The 18,620-nt window shown below is 38.8% G+C and overlaps 1 protein-coding gene across 1 annotated transcript in view; it reads left to right on the plus strand.

Annotated features, from left to right (window-relative positions):
* The first annotated feature begins 328 nt into the window (after positions 1-328).
* Positions 329-18,620, plus strand: part of GFRAL (GDNF family receptor alpha like) — a 36,646-nt gene continuing 18,354 nt past the window's right edge. Inside the window, exons 1-6 of the mRNA XM_075063731.1 lie at positions 329-350; positions 5,950-6,084; positions 9,239-9,391; positions 12,088-12,501; positions 13,972-14,028; positions 15,640-15,970. Of these exons, the coding sequence (XP_074919832.1) occupies positions 329-350; positions 5,950-6,084; positions 9,239-9,391; positions 12,088-12,501; positions 13,972-14,028; positions 15,640-15,970 (1,112 nt within the window). The remainder of the gene's footprint in view (positions 351-5,949; positions 6,085-9,238; positions 9,392-12,087; positions 12,502-13,971; positions 14,029-15,639; positions 15,971-18,620) is intronic.

An 18,620-nucleotide genomic window follows, 5' to 3' on the forward strand; every position in this document is an offset into this window, starting at 1 on the left:
ACAGGATTTGATCTGATTAAAAACCCAGCCCCCGCCAGCGTGTCCCTAGCTGGGGAAGAGGCGCATAGATCCAGAGGAAGGGGCAGCAAAGTGCTTAGCGATCCGCCCCCACCCACACCTGTTGCCCTGGGCAGCTGGAGTCCAAAGGGGGCTGGGTTCTCCTGATGCGCTTTGCTGGGCTGAGCGCTGCGCCCCGCTGCCCAATCGCCGCCTTGGGCTGGCAGCCGAGCTCTGTTCCGCCACCAGCGGTGCTGAATACAGCCTAACACCTGCGCCGGTGCCTAGCGTCCACCTGCAATCGACTCTGCTCAGCCACGACAGCCGCACAATGAGCTCTCTCCTGTTCCTAGGTAAGTTCACCTGGGCTGTAAGTGCTCGGAGGAGACAAAACCTGCTAACAGCCAACTTATTTCTGCAGCTCATCTGCATGTACCTACCGGTACCTCCCCTGCCCCGTTTCATCTGGAACTCACCTGCATCGCGCCAGGATGCACAGATCGCTTGTGTGGATGGCAAGCCCATGAATTAACCTCCTCCGTGGGCCTGCCTCTCACCTGTGAAGCACCCACGGGTGTATGCACCTCATTTGGGTGCATCAGCTCCCATCTGTTCATCTAATCCGTATCCATCTGTTCTGTCTGCATCTCCCTTTTGTGCATTACCTCCTCCTGGGATGATAACAGCTCACCTGTGTGCGTGGCTTGCCTTTAGAAGGGAGAAGATTTGCTCTCTTGTAAAAAATAGTTTTACCTTTGTGTTCCAAAGTCCTCACTCTGATTTCATGTAGCTTTTCAAACCATTATTTACTAGCATCATACCTTGTGGCTGCCTTTGCATGAAATAGCATCTTAAAAACGGGGCACGGGCTCCAACTGAACACAGAGATGTGTTTTTCCCCAGCTGGTATAGATTTGTATTTGATCCTCTCCAGTTTGAGAAGTCTGTTCTGATTCTCTCCGTGTTGAACATGGGATTTGTGAACTATGCTAGTAGCCATCAGTGAAGTGAGCTTAATTCTCTACACACCATTACTGATGCTTCATGTGTCAGATGAATTTCTCTTTCCTGGAGCTTATGCCTGATTTGATCCCTATTTATTTATTCTTGCTGCTGCTGGAAAACTGCAAGGTGTGGATGATGAACAGGTTCTCACTTCACACTCAAGTGTGATCTCTAGGGCTGTACTTTGCTGAATAGGGCATCTGACAAACTTATTCAATCAGTCCCTGGTAATATGTTCAAGTCTGTAAACACCACACAGGAAGAAGAGTGTTGTTTTGTGACCTAGCATGAGCATTGATAAGAAACTCAGCCATCAAGAAGATCTGCAAATGGGATGCCTTGTCTAAACAAACAGTCACTTGTTTGCTGAGTGGAAAGCATAGGTGCAGGTAGGACCATAAGAAGAGTTATTGACATTTCCCTTAGGTTTTGAGTGGAAAAAGAGAAATCAGTAAAGCAGGTATATAGGAAGCTAGTTGAAGAGAATAAGATGAAATGCTGTTCCTATACATTTAACTCTTTGTTCCTGCTCATTTTTATCCTTCATTTTCCCACTATGCTCTGCATGTCAGTACTCTATTCTGCTGTTTAAAACAACTTTCCAGGTAGTGACTTCTCGCCTTAGATCTACTAGCTTCAAGATTCCCGCTAACTTTTTCATGTCCGCAATATATGGTACATCACTCCCTTTTGTAGCCTACCCTTACTTTTGTATGTCTGTATAGCTAAAGCACTGACCAGGATTCAGGTGATCCAGGTTCAATTCCTAGCTCTGCCAGAGATATCTTATGTGACCTTGGGCAAATAATTTAATTTCATTGTGCCTCAGTTTCCCATCTATAAGATGGACATGATACTATTTCCTTTCTCTTGCCCTTTGTCTATTTAAAATGTAAGTTCTTCAGGGCATGGACAGTCTCTTACTTCCTGCATGCACAGTACCAGGCACAATGAAATATGAATTTTGTTTGAGGCTTTTATGTGCTACTGTAATACAAATCATATTAAGTGTATTAGTTGTAATCTAGCTCCAGATAGATTCCTACTCAGGTTACTAAGAGAGGAGGTTGTGATGGGACTTTCTCCTTGAATATCAGGAAATTTGGAGTTCACTACTTACTATAACAATGACAACAGGCTGGGAAAATGTTCAGGGAAATTAACAAAATTAGGTGAGTCTATTGCACATCAGAAAGTTACAGTTACTGGCCCTAACTCATAGACTTTAAGGTAAGAAGGGACCATTATGATCATCTAGTCTGCAGGCCACAGAATCTCTAATGTTGCATAGTACAGTGGAATCAAGAGATAATCTAGAGCCACTGTCATGTCATTAGACATGGAGAAGCCCTGTGATAGGTTTAATGGCTTTATAGATTTTGATAAGGCAGCTCAGTTTAGTAGGAACCAGAATGGGCTGGTAAAGGGCTGGGTTCTGAAGGGCTAGGTTAGCAGGAGAGAAGTTAAAGATACAGTGGCCATATTCACAGAGCTTTGGAGACATGGAACCCAGCTCGAGTCTTCAGTCTCCTCACTCTCCACTGCAGGAAGAGCAGAATAATGTCTGAATTGTCCACTCAATTAGGCCCCCTTCCCAGAGAATTTCTGTGACCGATTCTCCACTAGCTTACTCCATCAAAGTGTGTGCAAAATGCTTTCAACTCAGCAGTAGGTCTAAAGGCACAGGTGTAAATGACTTCACAAGCAGAAGACCATAAACAGGTCCCTGACCAACAGCTGGTATATATGGCAGTTGGGGTTATCCTTCAGGGGAGGTGGTATCGTCTGCCTTGTCCCAGGGACAGGCTTGGGTTCCTTCTGGCTGAATGCAAGCTGCAGAAAGACGATTGAATGGGCGATACCAAGCAGAGGTAGCTGTCCTGGCTATGAACTCAGATTGGATCCAGCAGCTGGGAAGGATGTACGTGAATTCCTTTTCTCAATACCAGCTCTATTAGCTTAAGGTAAATGTATGTGACATCATTAACAAGAAATTAAATATTGGTGCACCTGCCAGTGATGGAAAGTTAAATGTTAATACACTTGTAAACCCCAAAATTCCCTATAGTAATAACTTTGCCTCACAACACAGCACCATTTCCACAGTAGATGACATCAGTGCTAAACAGTAGCAGTTGTTTAAAATTGTCCTCTTATAGAACCATGTTAAATGTGTGAAAGTCATCCCAGTGCAGAGGGCCTGGGGAAGCCCCTAGAAAGCATTAATTGCCCTTTTCAGTCTTGGGTTAAGGAGCACAGAGCATTCTTTGAATGCACACATAGAATTCCATGAATGTCACCTGGAATGAACACTAATCTCTGATCCTCTGAGGAACTGCCAATGAAACCACTCTCATGAAGTGCTCAGCTACTTGCCCAATCAGGCCCTAAATTAATGTCTGAAAGTTAATTTAACAGAAAAATTAAAATAACCTGTTAACATACTAAAGGTAGTTTTATCATAGGAATGCTGATTAAAGCGTTAGCTCAGACCTTTCTCTTCTCCTCTAGCAAGGCCAATCTAATTTCCTGCTGATAAGATAAGCAACAGGAGACATTTAGATATAAGTCTCTACCACGCAACCGACATCTCAGTCTTCAGTTTTCCTGCTAGGTATGCAGTTCAAAAACAGGTGTTAATTTCAGTATATTTAGTAACGGTGAAAAATAATTTGAAATTTTATTTTTTACCCTGTCATAAACAGATAGTAGGAGTTAATAGAACAGAAGTACTTTGATATCTCTTTTGATTGTAAAGGGTTAACAAGTCCAGTAAGCCTGGCTGTCACCTGACCAGAGAACCAATCAGGGGACAGGATATTTTCAAATCTTGAGGGAGGGAAGTTTCTGCATGTGCTGTTAATTTTTGGCTATTGTTCACTTTGGGGGCTCAGAGGGACCAGACGTGCAACCAGGTTTCTCTCCAATCTCCCTGATACAGGTTCTTATAGATTCCAGATAGTAAGTACTAGGTAGACGGCGAGTTAGGCTTATGTTTGTTTTCTTTATTTGCAAATGTGCATTTGGCTGGAAGGAGTTTAATTGTGCATTTGGCTGGAAGGAGTTCAAATTTGTATTTTGCTGAAAGGATTTTAATTTGTACTTGTATACTTAGGCTGGGAGGGTATTCCCAGTGTCTATAGCTGAAAGACCCTGACCTATTCCATTTTAATTTACAAAGATAATTTTTCTGTTTCTCTCTTAACAAGAACTTTTAATTAAAGAAACTGATTGTTTTGTTATTCTGGTGTGAGGACCCAGGAGACGGGGTCTGGACCCACCAAGGAACTGGTGGGGAGAAGGAGGGAAGGGGGAGAGAGAGGCTAATTTCTCTCTGTGTCAGGATTACTGTCTCTCTCAGGGGAGTCTGGGAGAGGGGAGAGAGAAGGAGAGGGAGGTGAATTTCTTCTCTGTTTGTGATTCAAGGAGTTAAATCACAGTAATCTTCCAGGGTAACCCAGGGAGGGGAAGCCTGGGAGAGGCAACAGTGGGGGAAAGGGTTTACTTTCCTTGTGTTAAGATCCAGAGGGTCTGGGTCTTGGGGGTCCCCGGGCAAGGTTTTGGGGGGATCAGAGTGTACCAGGCACTGGAATTCCTGGTTGGTGGCAGCGCTACAGGTTCTAAGCTAGTAATCACGCTTAGAGGAATTCATGCTGGTACCCCATCTTTTGGACGCTAATGTTCAGAGTGGGGAATTGTACCATGACATACCCAAAATTCATGCATTTCTCCCCAAAGAATGTAAATAGAATGAAATGTTTTATGTAATAAGAAGCACACTGTATCATCGTTCCGTTCTACGGCTGTCAAAAAACTTTAATATTGCTTGATATGAGTGAGTATACTGTAGCATCTGGCTTTAGCAAACTGCAGTGGATGTTTCAGAGTGGTAGCCGTGTTAGTCTGTATCAGCAAAAACAACGAGGAGTCCTTGTGGTACCTAAGAGACTAATATATTTATTTGGGCATAAACTTTCATGGGCTAAAACCCACTTCAACAGTTACAAGGAGTGAAAAATACAATAAGCAGTATATATATACAGCACATGGAAGTTGTCTTACCAAGTGGGGGGTCAGTGCTAACAAGGCCAATTCAATTAAGATGGAAGTGGCCTAATCTCAACAGTTGACAAGAAGGGGTGAATATCAAGAGAGGGGAAATTACTTTTGTAGTATTAACGAGGCCAATGCAATCAAGATGGATGTCGCCCATTTTCAACAGTTGACAAGAATTGAATTGACCTTAATTAAATTGGCCTCGTTAGCACTGACCCCCCACTTGGTAAGGCAACTCCCATCTTTTCATGTGCTCTGATATATATACTGCTTACTGTATTTTTCACTCCATGCATATGATGAAGTGGGATTTAGCCCATGAAAGCTTATGCCCAAATACATTTGTTAGTCTCTAAGGTGCCACAAGGACTCCTCATTGTTTTTGCAGTGGAAGTGAAATCTGGTGTTCCTCTGTCTTTAATACCTCCTTTTTACTTGAACCCTTTGTTTAAGGGCTGCAATGCCCTTACATTTCTGTATTGCCATGAACTGATGAAGAAAGTCGTTCTTGAAAGCTTGTATAACATTATTTTTTCCATTAGGTCAGACAGAAGATCCTGGGTCAAATTCTGGGCTCGCTTATGCCAACACTAATCTGAAATGACACAACTGAATACAATGACATTACTCTGGATTTACCCTGAGAGCTCCCATTGGATCAAACTTAAGACACTGGAGCTGTATGAGTGCAAAGTCTGCCTAATCACAATTGTTTTGTGATTGGAAAAATAATAGGAAATTTTGTATATTGCTAAGTAATAAAAAGCTAGCTCATTTATTTGTCATTACATGCAATCTACAATAAATTGCATTGTACAATTCATAGTATGAATGCAAGGAGGCAGATGTTTACCTGTAATACTAACTAATCATTATTATCTACTTTTACAGTATTAGTTGTATACTTCAAATACACATCTGCTTCCCAGACCACTGACTGTCTGCACCTGAGAGAGCAATGCATTCGTGCTGCAAATGGATGTGAAAGTGTCTGGAATGTAATTGAAGATGCCTGTAATATTTCAGGTAACAGTTACAGTGTATACTGCAATGATTTTTTGATTGATATAAATACAACAAAATTATTTGCCCATATTATATCAGTTTATTTTATATCACATTCTGGTCTCACGTGAGTGTAGAACTGGAGGGACACCACAGGTGTAAAACCTGTGCATGTGACAACAAAATCAAACATAATTACATGCCTAGGGATTTCAGGACCAGGCCTACAATTGTGAAATCCTTAGTAGGGATCAAATTCTGCCCTCAGTTTCACTCAAGCAAACTCATTTTCAGTGCAGTGAATGAGGTTTCAGAGATTAGAATGTGAACCCCAGTCAACAAGTTCAATCCAAAGGGAATTTTGATACCGTATAAGAGCTGAGTAAAAACTAAGTAGCGATTCCAGACTTTAGCCCTCAACGTTCTAAACTTGAGAATCATTTTCCAATAAAATACCATCTTCTGTAATTCAGCAATAATACAGTAGTATACTTCAGGCAATGTGATTGTTACTTAGAATAATTTTGAAGTAATATTAGAATATGACATGAGTAAATTCTGACATGCCTGAAAGAAATATGCAGAAGTGTCATATTAATGCTGTTCAGTTAACTTGCACCAACATGTCAGAATGAATCATTTCTAGGGAATGATAATACATTAAATTGCAGGTGCTGAATATGACTGATCTCCCTTCAATTGTTTAATGCTTAACACAGATTTTCACCTACACGAGAGCAGGAAATCAGTCTCATTGTCTCTGCGTATTACCTTGAGGAATAGGAAAATCACTTTTATAAACAGTTTAATACTTTCTACAGAATTGTTTATATACATAAAACACTCATATTAGTGCCAGTCACAAGATTATTTGAAAACATTTTCAATGAAGAATGATGTTGAGAATCTTTGGTTTTCAATAAAAAGACAAACAACTTTCATTTTAAAAAAATTAGGGAGAAACATTTTGATGCAAAACAATCACAATTTTTGACTAATTCTAATATATACGATAAGTGCATCCCAAGGCTCATGGAGCTTTGTTCTAGGTGCATCTTATCTCAATAAAATATGATTAATTTGTAATTGGGGATGAATCAGGTAATATGTGTCTGACTACTACCAGTAAAACAACTGGCCTGAAACTCAGCCTAATCTCTGTTGCAAAGCAAATATGAAACTTTTTAATGGCTCAGATCAAAAAGTTCTTCTCTCTTGCTGCTTATTGTCTTCTTGAACCTACCACATAAAATTCCTTCTGAGTCAGTCAACAACCCATTTCTTTTTAAATCTATCCTAAAAACTCACTTCTTCTGCGTGGACATTCAGTGTTAGCTCAGCAAATATAGTGGATATGGGAAAAGAGAGACTAAATGATGGGGTGGTCGTCTATAAAGGCTTTATTGAGTGTGGAGTGACCTTCATTGCTGCTGATTGGTAAAGCCATGAGTGAGTGCAAACACTTGCCCTACCAGTGGAGTAGCACATCACACGTCAGGGGATTTCTCTGTGAACTAGATTTAAGGCCATATTTTGTCCTTCATCTTCAGATTTAACTCTCATTGACAATGATCTTCTTCTTGTGGCTGGGGGACAGATTATGGCCTAAGAAGTGTCAGCCTCAGCTATTTGTGAGAAATTTTGCAGTCATATTTACACAAAGTGTGTGTGTGTGTGTGTGTGTGTGTGTGTGTGTGTATATATAATAAAAATCATTAGTAGGTTCCAAAGCTGAAATTATGACTAGATTTTAAATCAGAGGGCATTTTTGTAAGTGCCCTTGATATATAATATATATATAGTTGTTATATACATAGTTGATAGTTGGAATGTGTTATCTTCTGCTAATCAGTAATAAAAGGAACAAGAATTAAAAAACAGCATCAAAAATATGTTTGCATACTCATCACACAGCTGAATCAATACTGTGTATAAACACAACAGTACTGATAGTAGAAACTTACTTGTTTAGTACATGGTCTAACTTGTTATAAAAAGCCTGCTTAATCCTTTTGTGCCACGTGATTTTTGACTTCATTGGAGCCAGGGTTTCACCTGGGTATCTGATATTTCTATCTATGTCATGGTAGCTGAATGCCTTACAGAAATTACCCTTGGGCAAAAATGTCCCAAGTGCTCTAATAAGAACGTAAGAATGGCCGTCCTGGGTCAGACCAAAGGTTCATCTAGCCCAGTATCCTGTCTACCGACAAAGGCCAATGCCAAGTGTCCCAGAAGGAATGAACAGAACAGGAAATCATCAAGTGATCCATCCCCTGTCGCCCATTACCAGCTTCTGGCCAACAGAGGCTAGAGACGCCATCCCTGCCCATCCTGGCTAATAGCCATTGATGGACCTATCCTCCGTGAGTTTGTCTAGTTCTTTTTTGTACCCTGTTATAGTCTCGGCCTTCACAACATGCTCTGGTAAGGAGTTCCACAGGTTGACTATACGTTGTATGAAAAAATACTTCCTTTTGTTTGTTTAAACCTGCTGCCTATTAATTTCATTTGGTGGCCCTAGTTCTTGTGTTATGAGAAGGAGTAAATAACACTTCTTTATTTACTTTCTCCACACCAATCATGATTTAACTCTCTCTCTGCTTCCCAAGACCACAGATTTTGGAGCTATTTTATCTTCATCATCATCATTCTAGAAAGGCTATATGGATTTCACATTTATTCCTAAATGTGGCAATGACATATCAACATGCATAATACTTGTAGTAGGGAATTTTATAGTTGAGGGTCAGCTAGTGAGAAGGCTGTGCCTTCTGCTCCTGCAAATCCACCTTTGTCACTCACTCTTCAGTTGTTCCTGATAAGCACAATTGGCAGGCTAAGCCACCAGTGAAACTGACCCAAGAAGTGTACTACATTTATAAGCCAAGAATATAGTAAAGTATGTACAATTCTTGTCAAAAGTAATTGTTACAAACAGATTATATGCCCTCAAAATGAGAACTTAAAATAGACATTTTGGCAATGGGTCAAAAATATGCATCAATAAATGAAGACAGAATTGTACCCACAGCTTCATCATGTCATCCCAAAGATGATGTTAAATTTGTGGATTATGATATATTTAGAAACCAGACCATCTTCTCTCTTACTGTACTGCAATTGACTTGTTGAATAAGTATTAATAAAATTATGTTCTTGATGACAAACCTAGGTAACAGCTGCAAGGCAAAAGATTCAGTTGGCTGTAATACAACCATTCAATTCCTGGTTGACCAGTATCCACAATTTAAAAACTGTATCTGCACCAAAGATGATTTTTGTAGCTTCAAACTGTTGCTTGGGAAACAATGTGCCATTAAAAAAGGTAAATAATGTATCTAATGCCTTAATAATACAAAATAATGGAAATGGAATTTTAACTATGTCTGAAAATAGAACGTAATCCCTCATCAGAAGGAAATCTTATAGTTTCTAATTCCTGTATGAGTCTCAGATCTAAAAATCTCCCAACAGACTTTTTAATGTTATTTTGCCTTTTCTAAAATACAATAGAACCTCAGAGTTATGAGCACCAGAGTTATGAACTGACCAGTCAACAACACACCTCATTGGGAACTGGAAGTGCACAATCAGCCAGCTGCAGGGACACAAGAAAATATAGTACAGTACCGTGTTAAATGCAAACTACAAAAAAAAATGAAGAGGAGCCTTTTTCTTCTGCAGAATAATGTTTCAAAGCTGTATTAAGTCAATATTCAGTTGTAAACTTTTGAAAGAACAACCATAATGTTTTGTTCGGAGTTACAAATGCTTCAGAGTTACAAACATCCTTTCCTGAGGTGTTTGTAATGCTGCAGTTCTAGTTTATTCACATCCCTAAGTATATATGCAGATTATGTTAAATAGCTATTTTAGAATCAATAATACTAAGGAAAGTCAGAGAAAAACCAGGCAAATCAAATTTAAGACTGCTAACTCTTCATTTAACCTGTTCTGATATGACTAAACATTGTAGAACATATAACAATATATAGAATCAGATCCTGCAGTCTTTGTTGAACTCCCATTGAAGTCAATGGGCTCAATTCAGCAATCCTTGTTTGTGATGACTAACCCCTTAAACTTCAACTGGACTGCTTGTGTGAGTAAGTACTATTCAATATGAGTAAGATTTGGAGACTCTGGCCCAAGGAGAAGTCTCCTTAAATAAAGACTACAGGATTTGAGCGTGTCAAATCAAATCAGATAATAAAGTAAATGCTAAGGACCTGATCTTGCATTCCTTACTCAAGATGGCAGGATTGGAAACCTAAGGCCTGAAACTGACTACTTGGAAACTATCAGAGGGGTAGCCGTGTTAATCTGGGTCTGTAAAAAGCAACCAAAGAGTCCTGTGCACCTTATAGACTAACAGATGTATTGGAAGCGTTAGCTTTCGTGGGTGACCCACTTCGTCAGATGCATGTAATGGAAATTTCCAGAGCAGTGTTATATGCAGGCCAGAATCAGTCTGGAGTAACGAGTTGTTCAGTCAGGGAGGATGAGGCCCTGTTCTAGCAGTTGAGGGGTGAAAACCAAGGGAGGAAACTGCTTTTGAAGTTGGAAGCCATTCACGGTCTTTGTTTAGTCTTTGAAACTGATGATTGTTTTGCCTCAGTCAAATGGGGGATGATTGTTCCCTCTTGATTAATTATTTGGGGCCAAAGGGGACTGTCATGGTATCTACTTTAGCGTCCAAAGAGATGGTACCACATGAATTCCTCTAAGCTTAATTAACGCTTAGATCTAATAGCTGCCACCAATCAGGACTTGGTGCCTGATAAACTCTGGTCTCCCCAAACCTTCCCTGGGGACCCCAGGCCCAGATCCCCTGGATCTTGACACAAGGAAAGTAAACCCTTCCCCCACCTTGCCTCTCCCAGACTTTCCCTCCCTGGGTTACCCTGGAAGATCACTGTGATTCAAACTCTTGAATTCTTAAAAGGGAGGAATGTCCCTTTCCCCTCACCCAGAGGCAATACAGATTCAAGCTCCGTGAATCTAAACAAAGACGGAAATTTACCTTCCCCCCTCCCTGCTCTCATCTCCTTCTCCCCACTAAGTCCCTGGTGAGTACAGACTCAATACCTTAGCCTTTAACAAGGGGGAAAAAATCAGTTTAGGTCTTTTAAAAGAAAAAGCTTTTAATAAAAGAAAAAATAAGAAATCCTGTACAATTCAAGCGTAATATTACAGGGTCTTTAGCTTATAGACACTAGAAAGAGAACCTCCCCCAGCACAATACAAATTAAACTACTTCCAGCAAACTACACATTTGCAAATAAAGAAAACAATTAAAAAGACTAAAGCTGCCTTTATCCTGATACTTACTAGAATTAGAACAGAAGAGATTTTTTTAGAAAGATTGGAGGAATCTGCTTACGTCTGGTCCCTCTCAGACCCCAGAGAAAACACGGACAGAGAACAAAGAACACAAACAAAAGCTTCCTTCCACCCAGATTTGAAAGTATCTTGTCTCCTGATTGGTCCTTTGGTCATGTGTTCCAGTTCACTGTTTGTTAACCCTTTACAGGTGAAAGAGACATTAACCCTTAACTATCTGTTTATGACAGGGACAAATTGCTCCCTGGTGCAATTTAAATGAAGTTAGCAGAGTTGCATCTTGGCTGAATTTTGCCCATATACCATAATTCTATCATGACATATGCAGTAATTTCAGTCAGAGCTCTGTGTATATTACCTAAACCCATTTATGTGCTAAACTAGAGTAGAGGTTATATTATACAGACTTTTGAGGACATACTAAATATAAAGAAAACTTAGGAATCTGCAAGAACCCGAAATGAGTATATAGTTACTTGCTATTGACCAGCTTCCATAGGAATCATCCAAATTAGTTAATCCATAATCAGTATTGTATAATTCAGTTTATTGTACTGATTCTTAGGGGAATTAACTTTGTCACCAAATTTGTTTAGCTATGCTGTAAAAGAAATTGCAGGATTCAGCCTTACATATGGTCTTTCCAACATAAGTCTTTGTCAAAATCTATCTGTACAGGGCATTTGGAGCCTTCACTAAGCCCAGCTATCCAATTAAATTTCATGTCGCACTCAAAACCCAAAGGCATTCAACGCACCGGGGAATCAGAAAATGACTGCAGTATTGCAAAGCAAAACTGTCGAGAAGACCATAACTGCTTTATGATGTATAAGAACTTTCAAAGAGTTTGCAGAACAGAGGTGGCAAAATGCAGCCTCCAAATGGTTGGGCAACAATGTTTGTCAGCATGGAAGGAGCTGAGGAAAACAGTGCTGGGGAACTGCAAGTGTTCAGAACCAATTCAAAAAAGATGTGCTAAAATATGGAAGAGTATCTTTAACAACACTTGTTTACAGTACATGCAGGAGAATCAAGCTTTTACTATGAGGGAAGAAGACTATGATGATGAGAGAAATCAGGGCATTCATCCAGGTTAGTGCTATTCAGGGATACCTTTAAAAGTTAAAATTATGTTTTATTACAATTCAAAAACTGTGTAAAACTGTATCTTTGTATGTGTACTTGACTCCAGTATTATCACATCTATGGGACTGTTTGTTTGTATATTTTATTACTTATTTGCAAATGAATGTTGGGAACAGGAGAATTTTAGGAAGCTGATTATATGCATGTGAATAATTTAAACAGCTTAATCAAGTGGTAGGTGAAATCGTAGTTTGAATGATTGGAATAATTTCCTAATACATGTTTGTACGGCACTTAGCACAGGGGAATTCTGGTCCTGAGTGGTGCCTTTCAGAGCCACTGATAGTACCAGAACTAGGTGAGTAATTGTTTTTTTGGCTGGGAGTCTGGACCAAAAACTGAGGAAAAAATAGTCAGTTCAGGTCAGCCTGAAACTGATTTTTTTTTTTTTGGTCACTGAAATGAGAAACCTAAAACATCATTTCAGAAACCCTTCTTCATGTTTCCAAACAAAATTTGCTCCCCTGATCAATCCTGGCTGAGTGAAATTTACATTCTTGCAATAGCTGCAGTGAAACTCACAAGAAAGTCAATTTCACTCAGCAACTGCTGGGTTTCCAGAGCCTGTAGCTCCAAGGAAGCCCCATCAGTAAGGACTGCCCTGGGAGTCAGGGGTTTCAGGGCTTCAGGTATGCAACAGGGTTCCTGGAAGCCCTGGCATGGGGGAAGCTGTCCTGGAGCCATGGACCCTGGTATCAACAGTGTCCTCAGCCCTGGGCAGTCCACCTGGGAGATCTGCTCTGAAGTCACAGAGTTGATCAGCTCCAAAACACTCAGGGCTGTCTCAGCTTGCAGGCCCTCTTTCGTGGAGCTGTGCACCCTGGAACACTGTGTTTCAGTAAAAGTTTCATCAAATCTGCAACAGACTCAGTGAAATATTTCAGTTCAGAGAATCAGCATTTCCTTGTGAACCTGTAACAACCATCTTCTAACTACTAATACATAATAATAATAAATTAATTGTTAATATAGTTTTGTATGGAAATACATGTATTATTAATGGGCAATATTTTTAACAATTGCTGTATGTATACATAAATTTTGGCTACCATATTTATATTTAGCCATAAGGGTCCTGGTTTTCAGAGGTGCTAAGCACCCAACAGTTCTCATTGAGGTCCCACACTTGTAGGCCACATATTCAGAGAGAAGAGTGATGTTCTCAATAGCAATGAAGAAAGATCATGTGCAGATTTGCTTTTATCTCTAAACAAACATAATGAATCTTCTAGAGCTTTTATAGCAAATTGGCAAGTCTATTTGACTAACCTAATTTATTTTTTTTTTGCTTTATTTTTATTTGAAAGGTTTTGCTAGCATTAGAGTCAATAAAGTTTTACATTAAAGCTCACAACAAAGCTGATATGTAATTTATCAATGTTACATATATTCTATGTATGTATCTTTTTCTTCTAGATAATATTAACATGGAAACTAAGTTACAATGGAACTTATCTGCTCTTTCCAAACATGGTAAATTTGAATTTATTTTATTAATTTATAAATCGTATTTATTGTTTTTCTTTCAGTCTGTGATAGTGGGCAACGTAGCCACATATAGATTAAATAACAACAACCACATTTAACAAACATACTTAAAATTTGAAATTTAGTGAACCCCAAAGATTTGCAGATAGATTTCTGTTCAGATAAGGATACAGAAGTTCATAATAAAATATCCTGATCCCATTTAAGCCAATGGCAATTCTTCTGATTTTGTCCCATTCAGAAATTTTAAAATAAAAAAAAATGATCTGAACATTTCAGAACATAAAGGTTTAGTTTCAGATCTGTCGAAGAATAGATGCAAGTTCCAATAACAGGAGATTGTTCTAATTTTATCTGAATTAGCTTCCGCGTCCATTAAATATCATGGTTAGAACAAGGTGCATAAGTAATAGTTAAGATAGATTTCTCACTCTTACAGAAGTCACCATTAAAATGACAACATTCTGGACTATTGTAATAAAAATGCATTACTAATATTTATTTCTCAACAGTCACAACACTATGGTATGTCCCTATACTTTGCATTGCAAATAAAGATCAAATCCTGTAAAGTCCTGGGTGCCCTTTATGAGGTGCTGGGGGCTCTGAAATAATATGAAACTCAACAGGAGACAGTCAGGATCATGCCAGATTGGACCCTAACTGTGATATTATGATTTATAAAGATAGTACAAGAAGAGCACTGGGCATTCACAGATGAATACGTAAACAAAGGCTCTGAAACGAAGAGCTTACTTTCTATGGCTGCAATTCTGGCTCCGTTGAAGTCAACAGCAAAGTATCTATTAACTTAATGGAGACAGGATTTCACCCTCAATGTTTCAGATAACAAAAATTTTTATTAAGGCAGAGTTAAGGTTGCCTGGCAGTGTCTCATGCTCTTCCAGAAGGTTGAGGTCAGCAAAGCTCAGATCTCTGAAAACAGGGAAATAAAGAGATGAGGTCATTCAAACTTAAATTTCTGAAAAACAGTTACAGTACACATCAATAATTAGTGAAAGTTCCATATGTGCTTCAGACTTTTTGATGGGTTGGGATTTTTAATTATTCAGCTCTATAAAGTAACCTTAACTCTGATGGATCCTGCCTAAGAGCAGTGCTAAATTAGGAAAAGAATGCTTCCAGTGTCAAATTCTACCCTGAAGAATTCAATGGCAAAACTTGCCTTGATCGCAAAAGGATGGGCATTTGACCCTTAGGCTGAAATGGACGTTTCTGTAGAGAAACCTTACAAGGCCCTCTGGATCTCACCTTCCCAATCTTTATGCCCCCATTACACATTTCCAGCATTTTATTATTAACAAATATTGAGATAAATTGGATTTATGTCCTAATCAGTTGTCTCTACAGCTGGTAGAGAAGTTTTAGTCCTCCCCACAAAAAACTACAAATAAAAATGGGGTACAGAGAGGAGAAATATTGCACTAAGGTGTACCAATTTTTGGACAAGCTCTAATTTTTATAAATCTTTCTTGTATAGTTAAGACCTGATCCTGCAACTGCTTTCAGAATCCAGAAGCACAAAAAACAACCTCTAGATTGGTCTTTATATTTATCTTGTATTATTCCTTTTAGAATACACAGAGAATGGAACCTGTTTTGATGTAAACAAGGAGTGTATTGAAGATGAAGTATGTAATAAACAGTTATCTCTGTACCTTAAAGTTTGTTCAGTAACTAGAAATCAGTGCAACATGGAACAATGCCAAGCAGCCATAAGGTTCTTCTATCAAAATATGCCTTTTAATGTTGCCCAGATGTTGACTTTTTGTGACTGCACCCAGCCTGATGAATCTTGTCAGCAAGCCAAAGAACTTCTTCATGGCAAGCCATGTGCAGTCAACATAGTTCCCCCTCCTTCGTGTCTAAATGTAATTCACAGGTGCAAAGACAATGAATTGTGCAGGTAAGTGAAAGAATTATTACTTTATTTAACTTTTTGTCTGGTAACGTGTGTGTCAATAACAATGAAGAAAGGTGATAGATATAACAACTCCTTTACACACGCACACCACAGAATGATTTTCTTCATTATATTTACTTGATGGCGTTGATGGTATCTGAGAACGAGTATGCCTGCAAAGAAATCTTTCTCTAAACCATATAAGCAACAACAATCTTTTAACTTTCCTATTAAAATAAATCCTTGGCCATCTGGGCACTTCCTGAGTGTCACTATACACAATGGACACTCAAAACTTCACAATTACAGTAGGCTTAGAACTCAGATCATCCTACTAAAAAGCAGCTTAAGGGAAATCTCAGTTGCTAATAATAGGGACTATGACACACAGCTGAGCAGTTCTGATTCTGGCCAGGAAAGGAAAGTGCAAAGCATATAGATTAACCAGTTCACCACAATATTTATGTGGCTTGTTTTCACTTTCTACCCTAAAAAGGAATATTAATATGTTCTTTATGACATGGCACAGACTTTAGCAATTCCTGAAAACATGGATCTGTTCTGAAAAGTGATTCTAAAAATGGCATTGCAGGTTCTATTCCTTTTGATTCTCAGAGACTTCCATATCAGCTGCATTCATTTTGCAAGTAAAATGCAGGGTTCTTTCTAACTGTGAGCCCTGAAAACTCAGTCTAGGTTTTATATTTCTTGTCTATCAACACTCATAACAAAGTTTCCGGCAGACAAATTATGCGCTCAGAGATTTTCAACCCCACTTGCTTCAGTTTTTGTCCCGGGGAATGCTCCTTTGCCTCCAAATGGTTTGCACGAAGCATGCAGCTGACTGGGCAAAGTTTGTTTGGTGAAATTAATTATCCATTAACCCAGTCAGCTGACCCTTTGCACCCAATTGTTGCATAAGGAAAATGGTCTAAATAAGAAAGCATTTTCACTTATTTATTTTTGTCCTTTTCTCCTTCAAACAGACTATGTGGTGATAACCCCCGTGTGTGATTGTTTATGGACACAGCGGGTTTTTATTAATCAGCAGAGTGAGCCAGCTTTTTGATTTTATTTCACATTATTTTACAAAATAGCTAAGTGAGAAACAGCTGTAGGATTGGCCTGTACATACAGCACTTAAATATGACCATAATTTGTTGGACAACTGGCTTGCTTTAGGTTTCAATGTGGTCATTCTAGCACTATGGGACAAGACCTGAAATTCATCTAATAAATTAAGCATGCCATAAATTAACCTTCAATAAAGAGAACAAGGATCACATTCAGCTCTGCCATAAGCAAGTTCAATTCAAATTGACGTCACTGGGGGTTGCACTTTTTTATGCCAGGTTGAATTGTGTGTGTGTAGGAGTCTAACTGGAAACCATATTTAGCAGAGACTTGTTGAATTATCCATTACTCTTGAACATTAATGTTTGCTAACATTAACAATCAGTAGAGATAAATATCAGAATTGCACTGTGAATTATATTTAGCTGTTCCTATAAATTATGAGCCTGAACAAAAAATTGTGCCATTAGCACAGAAATAACAGCTCCTTTGACTGAAACCTTGAATTGTGTAATGTAAGTGCTGTGTAATTGGGTCCTGCACTGACCCTTATAAGGTATCATCTTCCAGACATGCTATTTTTTAACAGCCCTGTGAAATCAGTACTTAATTCATACAATAGTCTCCAGCTGGATGGAATGCCATATTTTAATGGGTAGATGCCCAACTCTTTAGAGCCTGATCCAATAACCCATTGCCAATATTTAATATAATAGAAATTGATTAGAGAGATATTTATCAAAGGTTTTGCAACAGTCCTGTTAAGAAAATAGATAAACTATAATTATTAAACATTGGCACATCAAGGGCTATTTTTATTCTACCCAACATAGTAAATAAACTGTCATATGGGATCACTGAAGTGAGAAAGAGGAACCAAGTTAGTCCTATTTATTCCTCATTTAATTTGATCACCACTGATCCTCTTCTAATCTAGTTTTATAGTTATGGTTAACTTGTTTTTAGTTTTTCTTTTTTAGCCTGTAAAATGTTTTGCTGTGTGGATTAGATAATCTTTATTTTATATCACTCCAATTCAGAGTTCTGCCCAGACGTATGATTTTACACCCCTGACACATCCATTAGAAATTTACTTGCTTTGGTTTCATTATGATGTCCAGCCTGATTATTCTACTTTACTGCAAGCTGTCCTCTCTGGGTGTCTCCTTAGATGATTGTTACTTTCACCACTTATTGCTGAATCCTGGAAAATCTCTGCTGTTTATAAATTGATCAAAATTTATTTTCTTCAAAGAAATTAATTTCTGAAGCCCAGATTCTGCCCTCAGTTACAATTGCGCAACACCACTGATGTCAATGAAATTGGACAGGTTTAAGGAGGGCAGAATTTGGACCTATTGAGACATCTATCTATCATTATACCTTTATGACGTGATAGATTTTTTTTTTTACTCTCAATAGAGATGGGGGACTATTGTGCCCTACCAAGCTTACTGATACCATGGCATCCCAAGAACGGAGTCAGATGACCAGGAGGACTTTTGTACCCACTTTCAGCCTACTCCTACCATTTGAAATTTTACAGGATCAGACAGGAAAGGGACTTTGGGAGACATCA

The sequence above is a fragment of the Chelonoidis abingdonii genome, chromosome 3 (assembly GCF_003597395.2).
Source record: "Chelonoidis abingdonii isolate Lonesome George chromosome 3, CheloAbing_2.0, whole genome shotgun sequence".
NCBI lineage: Eukaryota > Metazoa > Chordata > Testudines > Testudinidae > Chelonoidis > Chelonoidis abingdonii.